The 12,903-nt window shown below is 38.2% G+C and overlaps 1 protein-coding gene across 1 annotated transcript; it reads left to right on the forward strand.

Annotated features, from left to right (window-relative positions):
* Window positions 1–928: 928 nt before the first annotated feature.
* Window positions 929–2,079, forward strand: LOC113333199. The gene is made up of 3 exons (XM_026579715.1): window positions 929–1,073; window positions 1,176–1,401; window positions 1,515–2,079. Exons 1-3 carry the CDS (start codon window positions 929–931, stop codon window positions 2,077–2,079), a joined length of 936 nt encoding a protein of 311 aa, XP_026435500.1.
* The last annotated feature ends 10,824 nt before the right edge of the window (window positions 2,080–12,903 follow it).

Consider the following 12,903-nt stretch of genomic DNA (forward strand, 5'->3'; position numbering starts at 1 on the left):
GAGAGCTTATTTTAGGTGGTTCATTTGATTAGAATCCGCTAGAAAACTTATTCCATGCGGTGATTTAAGGAATCCGAAGATTAGTTGAGCTTATAACTTGTTTAAAAGTTGTTAACAATCTAAATCAATTGGGATTAGAACTTGTATGATTAATAATATCATGTTTGGTAGTGGCGAATGAATCTCTAGTCAATCTCATCTCATAATTTGAATTACAATCTTTGCAATTTTCAGAATTTTTGTCTTTCAACAACATCAATTTGTCTTACATAATAACTTAAAACTCATACCTACCTGTGGATACGAACTCGACTTGCCTCACTACTCCTTTATAGAGTTGTGTAGCATAAATTTTTTTTATTATTGATAGGTTGACAACCACATCAAAATTGGCGCCGCTTCCGGGGAGGCAGTGATAGTATTAAGTTGTTATTTTTCTTTTTAGCTGTTCTTTTTGCTTTTAGTTTCACTTTTAGATTACTAATACTATTTTTGAGAATCCTATTTTCAGGTACTATATCTTTGGTGAATGCTTAACGGGGGAAGATCAAGTCCTATTGGTATTCGTCTTCGATCCGTCACTCAACTAAAGGACTTGTTTCGAGAGGTTAACACTCCGCTTCCTCCTTCAACATCAAGCGAATTCGCAGATTCGGACGTAGAGGAAGAACACGTAGTTATGGAAACACTCAAATATCTTGCATCACCACAATTGAACACTCAACCCTTTTGTATTCAATTGGACTAAGAAACTGATTTGAAACCAACTTTGCTCAACTCATTGCCCAAGTTCCATGGTTTAGCGGGGGAAGATCCAAATCGTCATCTTTAAGAATTTCATGGTACTTGTAAGTGTGAAGCCAAAGGGAGTTGAAATCGATGATGCTATGCTTAGAGGCTTAGAGCATTTCCACCTTCTCTTATGGATATGGCCAAGGAGTGGTTTTACAGTCTCCCAGCAGGTAGTATTACTACATGGACCAGTATGAAAAAACATTTTCTTGAGAAGTACTTTCCCGCATCCAAGGTAGCAAAAATCAGAAAAGAGATATGTGGCATTGTTCAAATGGCAGGTGAGACTTTGTATGAGTATTGGGAGCGATAAAAGAGCTTATGTCAAAGTTGTCCACATCACCAAATCACGGAGCAGCTTATCATCCAATATTTCTATGAAGGACTCTTATTAAATGATACCGCAAGTGGTGGAGCTTTAGTTGACAAGACACCCGCACAAGCAAGATCTTTGATTGAGAATATGACATTCAATTCGCAACAATTTTCCTCCCGAGCAGAAACACTTGTCAAGAAGGTTAATGAGGTTGGTGAAGATTCTCATATGGAACAAAGGATGTGTAATATGGAGAGGATGATGCAACAAATTTCTGCAGTTATTGTTCCATCGTATGAAGGCAATATGGAGCACGCAAATGTTATGTTCCAAAATCAGCAAAGGCCAAGATATGATCCGTACTCCAACACATACAATCCGTTTGGCAAGATCATCCAAATTTCAGTTACGCCAACAATCAAGCTGCAGCAAATCCTACTTTCAATCAACAAGGTGGTTACCAATTCATGCAAAGACCACAACAAGAAACTCAAGGCACAAGTGTGGATGACAATTTTACTCTTATGATGCAAGGTATGCAAGATATTTCAAAGACAATGCAAGGCTTCAACCAATTCCAGCAGAAATACGAGATGACTATGAGAGATGTGCAAAACCAAGTTAGTCAATTGGCTAATGATATAAATCTAGTCAAAGCACAAGGATCCGAAAAGCTTCCTTCGCAACCGTTGAACCATAAGGAGAACGTCAATGTTATTGAGTTAAGAAGTGGGAAGCAAGTTAAGCAACCGGAAACATCGTCGGATGCTAATGGACCTGTTTTAGACCAAGAAGAGGACGAAACAGCCCCTAACAAGGATGATTTGGTAACAAATTCTCACTCAAAACCTCTTGTTTCTACTAACGTAACTCCACCTTTTCCTAGTAGGTTTGCAAAGTCAAAGAAGGAGACACTATACAAAGAGATTTATGAAGGAATTGTTCACCAACAAGCAAAAATTAACTGGTAATGAAGTAATGAGTGTGGGGGAAAACGCTACAACGTATCTTCTAAAGAAACTCCCACGTAAATTAAAAGATCCCGGTAGTTTCACTGTACCTTGCACAATTGGTAAAACAAGATTTACAAAAGCTTTGCTAGATTTAGGTGCATTTATTAATGTTATGCCTGCTTCAATTTATGAATCCTTAAATCTTGGTCCTCTCAAAAGTACCGGTGTAGTATAAAACTTGCCGATAGATCTAATGTTTACCCGAAAGGGGTTGTTGAGGATGTTTTGGTGCAGGTTCATGAGCTTATATTTCCGGTGGACTTCTATGTTCTTGATATGAATGATGAAAATTTATCATCGTATACACCTTTGTTGTTGGGTAGATCGTTTATGACAACTTCTAGAACTAAGATTGATGTCTATGAAGGCACTTTGACAATGGAATTTGATGGGGAGGTCGTACGCTTCAACATATTTGAGGCGATGAGGTACCCGAGTGATGTATATTCCTGTTTTTTTTTGTTGAGGAGGTTGACGCTGGCTAAAGATACGTGCAAGTAGCAAGTCGGGCTGACGACTTTAAACCAAACGCTTAGTGGGAGGAAACCCGCTGGTTTCTTATTTCTTACCTTACCTTTCATTTTTTTTTTTTTAGTTTTTAGTTTTTCTTGTATTTTATCATGCTTACATCATATTAGGAATTCCTTGTCTTGAATCATACATTAGATTCCATTTTCTATTGAGGACAATGTCATGTTTAAGTGTGGGGAACGGTTACCAAAAAACAAAATTTGATGCAGGCAAAACTTCGACTTTTAGAGATTTTTGAAAAATTTAGAATGAACACTAGCCTTTCAAAGTAGATGGAATTTTTTCTTGACGATGAGGTGTATATATTAGCTGAGTCGAGATTAGATGCCAACTAAATAGCTTGTTTAGTGTTTATTCTCTATTTTTCAAAAGTAGAAATGAGTTGGAGTGTAGTTTTGTGGGTATACCTCTCGTAAGCCCTCACGATACTATAACTCGTCCACTAAGGACGCCTAAGGGTTCAAAGGCTTGTTACATTCCGCTAAAAGAGACCGTAGCCTCGACGACATGAAGTTGTTGTATATTAGATTAGTTTAGTTTAGTTTGCTCGAGGACTAGCAAAGATGAAGTGTGGAGGAATTCGATAGGTGTCTAAAACACCCAATTTTGATAACGATTTCTTACACTTTTCTTCTTAGTTCTTTTAAAGTTTTGTATATTATGCTTCTTTTCTATGTTTTTAGGTACAATGGCTCGAAGCTGCGAAAAGGAAGGAAAAGCACCACTAATTTTATTTTCTCTTAAATGTTTTATATCAAGAAAATTCCCAAATATAGATGGGGAAAAACGATTTGCTGGTTTTTATGGAATTGAGGAGACGACCGTGTGGAGGAGACTCCTTGAACCGATCGAAATGTTCAACCTCACACAGATGCACTACAAGAAGGGTCCTTTGAATTCGAGAGATCCATCTGTAGGACTCCGGCCTAAACCAAGACAATGGTCGTTCTAGAGTCAATTCGGTCAAAAGAGAGGATGCGTCGATCTGTAGGAGGGAAGATGAGAAATGTGTGAGATCAATGGTGATCGAAGATCGTAGGTGTGTTGTGTATTCTGCGTAAAGAAATAAGATAAGCTCTGATTGATTGAATTTGCTCTGTTGAAAGTAATTGCTCAGACGTTGAGTTGTTAATCTCGTGTTGTCTGTTTGACGAAAGATCGTCCTCTTTTCAATCATGATTCAGAGACTTATTTATATTGCCAGAATTGTAAACACCTTGATCCCATGAAGTGTGACAGTTGTTGGAGTCAAAAAGTGGGGAAGTGGAAATCGTGTTAAAACCAGTTTCTCATCGTTCGGAGACTTGGTTGATTTTCTACCCGCTACTTTGTTAACTCCTTCAAATGATTGCACGACTTGCTCACATTCTCATCGTGTGTATGAATGCACGTGCCGTAGACCGCCAGACCAAAACCCTAGTTAATATCCCCCCCCCCATGTAACACGATTGATATCTCGTGATTGTGGAGTCTGCAAGGCAGACGTGTATTTAGTTAGTCAGTTGCTGACTTCATGGGACGATGATTCCTTGCATTGCTGAGTCGAACGTGATTTGTGAATGTTCTGAGACTCATGAATTGAACGTGTCTGTTGAGATAGAAGTATAATTGTCGAATAATATTGATAGTTAAGGTGAATATTGATAGTTGAACCAATATTCCTTAGTCTGAGAAAATATTGCTCATTTGAGCAAATGTTGCTCGTTTGATGAATTATTGGTAGCATGACCAAATAAAATATTATTTTAAGATACTAGCAATTGAACCGAGTATAATTAATAAAATGTTGATCATGAGATCGTCGTAAAATTATTAGCGTTCGAATCTGGAATTATGAACCGTGAACTCGAAACCTTAATTCGATCAATTGATGTCAATTGATGGTTTATTCAAAATTAACCACAGAGTGAAGGAGGGACCGGGTACATGGGATGATTGGTCGACCATGTAGAGCCCAGATGCTCGAGTGAGCAAATGCCAAAGTCTCTTGAAGACCAGTTGGTGAAAAGATGACTAAATGCTGGTTTAATCATTTATTCAAATAATGTTCCTCTAAACCTTAGGTGATAAAACCTAATAAATTATGAAGAGATGAAGGACCGACCAAGGGGTCATGAAAAACGGCTCTGGTTGGTCACGAGATCGACTGACGATCGTTTTATGAAATTCCAAAGTTGTTTGGAAGTATTTGAACCTAATGTGAACAAATTAGGTCAAATGATGAAAGTATGTGGGACCGGCCTCTTGCAAGCCAAAGAGCCAACCTTGATCGGTCAAGGAAATATGCTCGAGTCGCCAAGGAAATAATAATAATAAATTAAGGAATCATGAAGTGTGGGACCGGCTATGGCCAAGGCATGGCCGGCCGACCAAAGAGCCCGGTCCCATAACACTTTTCCTAATTTTATATCACTTTTCATGATTTTAGGGAAATATCATGAAATCAAGGAGTTTGTTGAAACCAAGGAGTTTTGTTGAAATCAAGGAGTTTCCTTGAAGTGAAGGAGTTTCCATGAGATGAAGGAAACAAATAATATTAATAATAGTAAAATAAGGGCGTGTGGGACCGGCTTGGGCATGGTCGGCCGGCTAGGTCCCGGTCCCGTGAGTTTTCCCTAATTTTATGTATTATTTCATGATTTGAAGGAATTTCATAATTTGAAGGAAATATCATGAAATCAAGGAATTTCATGGAATGAAGGAAACATAAAAAATAATAATAATAAAATAAGGGGCGTGTGGGACGGGCTAGGGCATGACCGGTCGGACCCGGTCCCACGAGTTTCCCTAATTTTATATTATTTTTCATGACTTGAAGTAAATATCATGAAATTAAGGAGTTTTCATGAGATGAGGGATATAATAATAAAATAATGAGAAATCATGAGGTGTGGGACCGACCACGACTAGGACATAGTCGGCCGGCTAGTAGACACGGTCCCACGACAGCTTTCCCAATTTTATATTATTTCCTTGATGCGAAGGAAACGCCATGAAACTGAGGAGTTTCCTTAATACGAAAGATATTTGTTCACATGAAGGGATTTTCATGAGATCAAGGAAAATAATAAAATATGATAAAATATAGAATTGGGCGTGGTACTGGCCATGGCACGACCGGTCGGCCGGTGGGCCCAGTTCCCCAGCGCATTGATTAATATTTTATTATTTATTATTTTCTTCCTATTTTGCATAGGTTCATCGTTTCTTCGTATTTTGGAATGCTCATTCGTGCATTCAGGTGCTCGTTAGTGCATTATTGCTGAGTACACTTGCACCATTTTAGTGGGGGCTTATTCGATAGTGGCTCAGATGCCCGTGTGTTGAATATTTATTACTAACCCATGGAATTCTGCTGGGAAGAACCATGGATTGAAGTAAAGAAATATTATGAAAAACGTAGAATATTTTCCAGGGATTCAGTTAATGAATCTAATGATTTAGGAATAATTAATTGAGGGCTCTATACTAGTACGATCGTCTAGGAGCATGAATTATTCAGGAATTGAGTGATATGAGCTTGTTGAAGTGTCATATTTCTTTTATATAGTCAGGGAAAACATTGTTACATCCTGAAGACGTTATTGCTCTATTCTAGCAGGCAAGCTGTCTAGGAGCCGTCCAATCTTTCAATTCTATATATAAGTAATTACCGAAATTTCTCAGTATTCATGAGATATGCCATTGCCTCAGTTTAGAGACTACATATCTACATACACTCTGAGAGACATTATTCTCAGTCGGAGATTCTTGTGGCATGAGCTTTCATGCTTCGGTGAGATACATGAACCTCAATACTCATCTGATTGCTGAATCAGGAGCTCGTATAATTATGGTTTTATGATTTTAGCCCTTGTCGAAAATCCATCATCTACATTAAGTCCCCTGCTTAGTGAGGGACAGTCATGTTCCTCAGTCAGCACTGGATGGTGATTTTTCAGTTACGAGCGAAACAAGTAACTGAACTTAGTCGTAAGATAAGATGTTACCGGTTTTCGATTGCGCGAGCGAACCACGGCTTGAATGAAGATCCTAGTGGCATGATAGAGCATTACCTAATGATCATAAGTTGGTGTAGAACCGCTGAATTGATGACGGGACCTTGGTCGGTTTAGGATTCACGGGTCGGGCCCAATAAGGAAATCCTTGTGAAATTAGGTTTTGGAAATAAAATTTGATATAAAAGGGAATTAATCTTTTTTTTTAATTTCTTTTCACGACCGACCACCATATTTACCCTTTCATCACCTTTGCGCCAGCAGGAAGGAGAGAATTTTTTCGCCGGAGCTTGCCGTCGTCCGACCAGAGAAACCACCGTCGACCAACTTCCGGTCGGCGCCGACCAGGTACGCGGCCAAAATTTTTTTTTGCTTGCTGATTTCATGAGTTGTTCATGCTTTGATCATGTTGAAATTATATACATGTGCATATATGAGTGTGAGTTTTGTAGAATACCCTTGTTTTTAGAAAACGTATGTTCGTTCGATCGTTAGTTTAAGAAATTAGTAATAATCCCTGATTTAAGAGAGATTTTTTTTTAATACATAGACTTGCGTCCAGTGATAAAGTTTTGTTTATGATCTTTCATGAGAACCAAAACTTCGTCTTAAAAAGGGTGTGAACTTTCATAAAATCGAAATAAACCCTCGTTTCAAAGGCAAACGATAGTACGAAGGAAAATATTTTTTTATAAAACCATGGGCTATTCATGGATTTTTTTTAATCAAACCGTGGAATATCCACGATTTTTATTTAGTGAGCTTTGCTCGCGTCAAAAAAATGTTTTTTTTTTATTTACGTGAATAAATCACGTTTTTATTTATATATATATGAATATATATATATTAAAAATCAAAACTTGAATTTTGTGTAGTCATTAGAAGTAAACAATTACTTATGATGAAATAATGTTTTAGTTTTCATAACTCCATGACGATTGTTCACACAGTAGAAGTGTTTATGATTTTATGAAAACCTGAGTTTCGCTCATTTTTTGTAGATTTCGAAGAAACGAACGATTTTTGAAGGGTTAACTCTTGCATCACAATCACTACTATTAGTAGAATCGTAAAAAGGTAAGAGTTGAGAATTACCATTTTTGTAGATGCTAGTTGAGTATTTATCATTTGCATGATTCCATCATCTCGTCAAAGTTTGCATCTTGTATGGATGACTGAAGTAGAATGTTATGTGAACCTTACAACTATTTCGCAAGGATTATGATTCCCAAGCTAATGATGCCTCCAGAGATGATGCATGCATAGATAATGATGCCTCTAGGGATGATACATGCATGGATGAAACTTCCATTGGCGAAGAAAAAGATGAAACACCGGGAATCAAGAATGTTCCAAACATAGAGGATGCGTTATTTGTAGATCAAGGACCTGAAAAGCGTCTCAGAACTCCAACATTTCGTCCTCTGATAAATCCTAGAGAGGTTACTCAGAAAAAGTTGGTGACTCCTCAGGCAGCTATTCGGTTCTGTCTTGAACGAGGATATTTTTCTACATCAATCATTTAATTCAAGCTTTCCCGACGGCCTTTAGAGAAGTTTTCTGTATGGGCGAGGTATATGCTGGGTTTTCCTCGCGTTCGAGCCAAGTTGCATGATGCTCAGATAATACGGGATATCCAAGCTTCTAGAGACTTGTTCATTGTTCACGATGCGCGAGGTATTGTAGCTCTACTTGCTCGTTGGTGTATTCCAACTCATACCTTCATATGCAGATGGGGAGAGTTTACTATTACTTTAGAAGATGTAGTTGCTTTGTTGCATATCCTAATCACGAGTAACCTTCCTGAAGGTCTTTCTTCCTTAGAGGAAACTGCGATCTCTAACATCTTGACAACTGCAATGAAGGGGATCAATAAGGCATCCGACAGCAAAGGTTCTTATGCTCATTGGTTAATACATTGGTGGCCAAGATATACTCCTCTGGAGTGGCCTGTTGACGGTACGTTATCTATTGCTGATTTCTTGTGTTTATGGATGTCCAGAGATGTATTTGAAGATACTGGAAACTTGTTGAAGTCGTTCGTGATTCCTTTTGCAATTAAGATGGCTTAGGGCGAGCAACTCCCAATAGGTAGTCTGTTCTTGGGTTCTTTGTACTCTAACTTAGACTCCTTGATTATGGACTCCAACATCTCGAATGGTTTTATGAAGATTGAATTGTATGCCAATACAATGTTTCTTCAAGATTTGATGTGAGAACGTTTCAAGAATTATGCACCTATTCCACATACCATCTTGTAAGGATTAAATGCTGATGCTCGCCACGTTTTATCTGAGAAGACTAATGCTAGGATCATGCGCTGGTCCACAAAACAACCTCGACTCAAGACTCGCTTCATTGATGTGTTAGACCTTGAATCTGAATTCAACTTTCCCCCATGGGTGTCAGTTTCTTCTTATATTTCTCAGTTGACAACTTTTAATGATGAAGAGAGTATGGCTTTGAAATCTGGTACTGATTTGAGTGACGGCGAGAGGTCCTTTATATTGAATTGAACTCCTAGTCACCTGATATCAATAATGCATGGCGAATTCTTGGTGAAAGAATACAATATTCATAGAGCAGCTCGACAAATGGGTATGGATCAGTGTGTTCCGAATTTTCGAAGAAGGAAACCATTGGTTGAACAGCTCATGACCCGTTTAGACCGCACACATGTGAAAGTAAGTGAATACTGGTTCCCTAGCTCTGAGCGAATTACATATGTAACTCCAGGTTACATAAACTTTTGGGATCAACAACTCAGGTGTTTACTCGATTTCGTGTCGGTTGATCAACCTTTGGTGAAGGAGCCTCCTTCTGATGAGATGATTGCTACTCGACCAAGACTAAAGCATTTTCCTAGTGGTGATAAACCGAAAACATCTCCAGGATGTTCACAAGTAAGTATTTTTTGTGTAATTTTCATGAAATTATGATAATTGTGTTTTGATTATTGCATCAAAATTTTCCACAGGACGGTCGTAGCGTAAGAACTCGAATCGATGTAGACCTCTCAGAAACTGAGGCAACTATTCATGGTGGAGAAGGCAGGAATAAGAACTATAAGATGGTACCTAACACCATAAAGTCCCCAGTGATCTCTTTGGTAAGTTTTCGATATTTATTTCACCATGACTTCTTCTCATCCGTGTAATTAGGATCGCAAAACCAATGTTTGTTACTTTGTTACAGAATTTTACTCCATCAAGTATTGACGGTCTTCAGTTCTCTGCCGCTGGGAAAACAATTTCTGACTTGAGTGAAGAAGAGGCCGTAAGTATTTCTTCGCATATCCAATTATGATGCTTTGTAGAAAAAATGCTAATTGTTGAGAATATGTCCAGGGGGATGTATTCATGGAGGTGGAGAGTACTGGTGATGTTCGTTCATCCTCCGAAAATGGCGATAAAGAAAATTCTCAAAGCTCAAAACCGAATGAAAGTGACGGTACTCTTGGTGTTGATGCAGGTAATTCAGATTCTTCGAATGCTTCATAGACCACCCAAGTAAATATTTCACTTACATTTAATCCATAGGAGCATGAAATTCCTGATTTATGAATGAGTGAATGAGAATTCATGTGAATATACGAAAAGTTTTGCCTAAATACGTCACCAGAAATTTCAGATCTTAGCCCTTTAGCAAAAATGTTGTAGAATCTTCATACGATGTCGGATTTTCGCAATCTACCCATGTATCCTTATGCTCAGGAAATTTCCAAGATTTAACATAGAAGCTTTTAGAGTTTTAAGCATTTTAAAAGGTGAAATTAGCGAAATAGTAAACTTTCAAGAGACTTCCAGAAAATTTTCAGTTGTCATATAGTCTGATGTTTTGACCACATATTTTTGCTCGTTCATATTATTGTTATGAAATTTTTATAGGTTGTAGATAAGACCTATACTAAGAGAATGGTATAGAACTCAACCTTATATTATTCACCAATTGCTCCCAGCTCGTCGTTTTGTACAGGGAAGTGTATAATCTTCTTAGACGAGCTTGTTATAAAACGTGTTTTTGTGACTTTCACGTTATTTGCTGATGTATAGCACGTAAAATGAAGAACTAAGGATCATTAGTTCACTTTCATACCAAACTTTATGATTTCCTTTGGTTTCATGCTTGGATGATCCTAATCTCATGTAATCTTCGTATTAGGCAAATACCGAAGTTGAGAATGAAGGAGCTAATAATGATAACTCGAGCAACCCTGTGGTTATTGATGGAGATACAACCACCTCTGCACTTCAAGGGCATGAGAGGGTTATCACTGATGTTGATACTTCAATAGTTATTGCTTCAGTGGCGGAAGAAGTTGAACCGCGAGTAGAAGAAACTGAAGAAACGGTTTCCATGACCGTGGAAGTTGCTCCAGTAATTGAGAATCGCATAGTGGTACATGAATACCCGAGTGCAGGGATTGCTTTTGATCCTCCATTTGATGCATCACTCCCATATCACGAACTGGTTGGTGGATTCAGCGTTCCCATTTGATATGCCGGCTTGTACGAGAAGATATGGAAGAAATTTTGTCACATCATCGTTACCAGAGATCCCAAGCGTGCTTATTATTTAACAATGCAAGTAAGTTTTATCTTGCGTGTTTTAAGTGACATATGCGCTAGGGCCAGAAATACTGTCACTCCAGATGCACTCTTTGATTAGGAGTTCAACTAGGAGAATTCTGAGAGACTTGGCTTCAACGTGAAGTGGCTTCGTAAGAAGATAAATGCTATCAAGGACTCATGTGAGAAGAACATAACCTTTCCAAATGATGTTGTGATGGAGAAGGAAGACAAGATTGCTAGGCTGACTGAAGATCTGAACATGGAGAAGGCGGCTTTACAAGTCTTGAAGAATGCAGAAGAGCAAAAGTATTTCTTTGCTGAATTTCTTTGATTTCTTTTCATAGTCTCTTGAACTTCTGAACTTCTGAGAGATGTGAGGTTTTATGTCTGGTTTTGATTAGTTTTAGATAAGTAGATGATTGAGGATTTTTTGGGTTTGATAGAGATTTTCTTTAAGTAGACTGAATTTTGATAAATTACTGAATTTGAATTACTGAATGCAAGTATTGCAAACATTTTGGAGGAATTTAAATACAATGAAAGAAAATTCTAAACGCCAAATATTTGGGGTGTTCGTGCCTTGAACGTCCAATACCTCGAATATCCAAAACCTTAAACATCAAAGGCCTTAAGCCAATTCTCATGTATTACGGTCACAGTCTCCTTGATATCCATGTTGATTAATTTGTAGTATCCACCAACAACAGACTTAGAGATCATAAAAGGTCCTTCCCAGTTGGAGTTCTTTGCAGAATGAATGTTAAGCTTAATTGCTTTGAGAACTAAATCTCCTTCCTGGAATTTGTTAGACTTGATCATCCACACTCTGAATATCTTCTGTTGGTTTGGGATTCTTCGTGCAGTGGAATTCCATGTTATTGAAGTCTTCCCACCTTGCAGCACATGTGGACATTCGTGCAAAGGAGAATATTTGGGATACTGTTTGTCGAATTCATCCATTATTTCAGCAATGACTGTATTAGTGAGGTGTTCAATTCGGAGAGGTTCTGCATCCAACCACTTAATGAAATATTGCTGAGGTGAGGTTATCCATTCATAGCATTTTTCAATAGCTAAGTTGTTAGTGGAGTGAAGCCCTCAGACCAAATAAGCATATTTGAAAACTGATGATATGGACACATGAGGAGGAATAAGACTTGCCTGAGTATGAAATCTTTTGATGAAAGCATTTTCATTTTCTTCAGGCTTTTGTGTTAACCCTGTCAGGGCTTTGACCTCCTCCAAATACTCAAACGGTGAAATATCTTTCTTTTTTCTTCTGAATCAAAAGTTTCTTCAGCGGAGAAGTGTGCAACCGAAGGTTTCGGTGTTAACTTTACAACATGAATCCACGTACGCCCTAAGATCATATCATATCCTGGATCTTCTCGGATTATGTAAAACTTTGTTTCTGTCCAGGCTGAGTTTATGTTCACCTTGAGAGTTATGTGGCCATAATCCTCTCTGGGCATTCCTTCATGATTCATAATTGATGCTGGATCATGAATGGCTTCCTGTCGTGTGATACCGGCGACTCTGAGAATTTTTAGAGGGATAACGTTGTCAGCAATGCCGACATCAATCAATGCTCGTTTGAATTTGTTTCTCTTGAGATGGACTGTGGTCAGAAGTCCCCAGTCATACATTTCTTTGTCTGTTGTTGTTGAAGGCTCATGTGGCGT

This window comes from Papaver somniferum, unplaced genomic scaffold (assembly GCF_003573695.1).
Source record: "Papaver somniferum cultivar HN1 unplaced genomic scaffold, ASM357369v1 unplaced-scaffold_132, whole genome shotgun sequence".
In the NCBI taxonomy this organism is placed as follows: domain Eukaryota; kingdom Viridiplantae; phylum Streptophyta; class Magnoliopsida; order Ranunculales; family Papaveraceae; genus Papaver; species Papaver somniferum.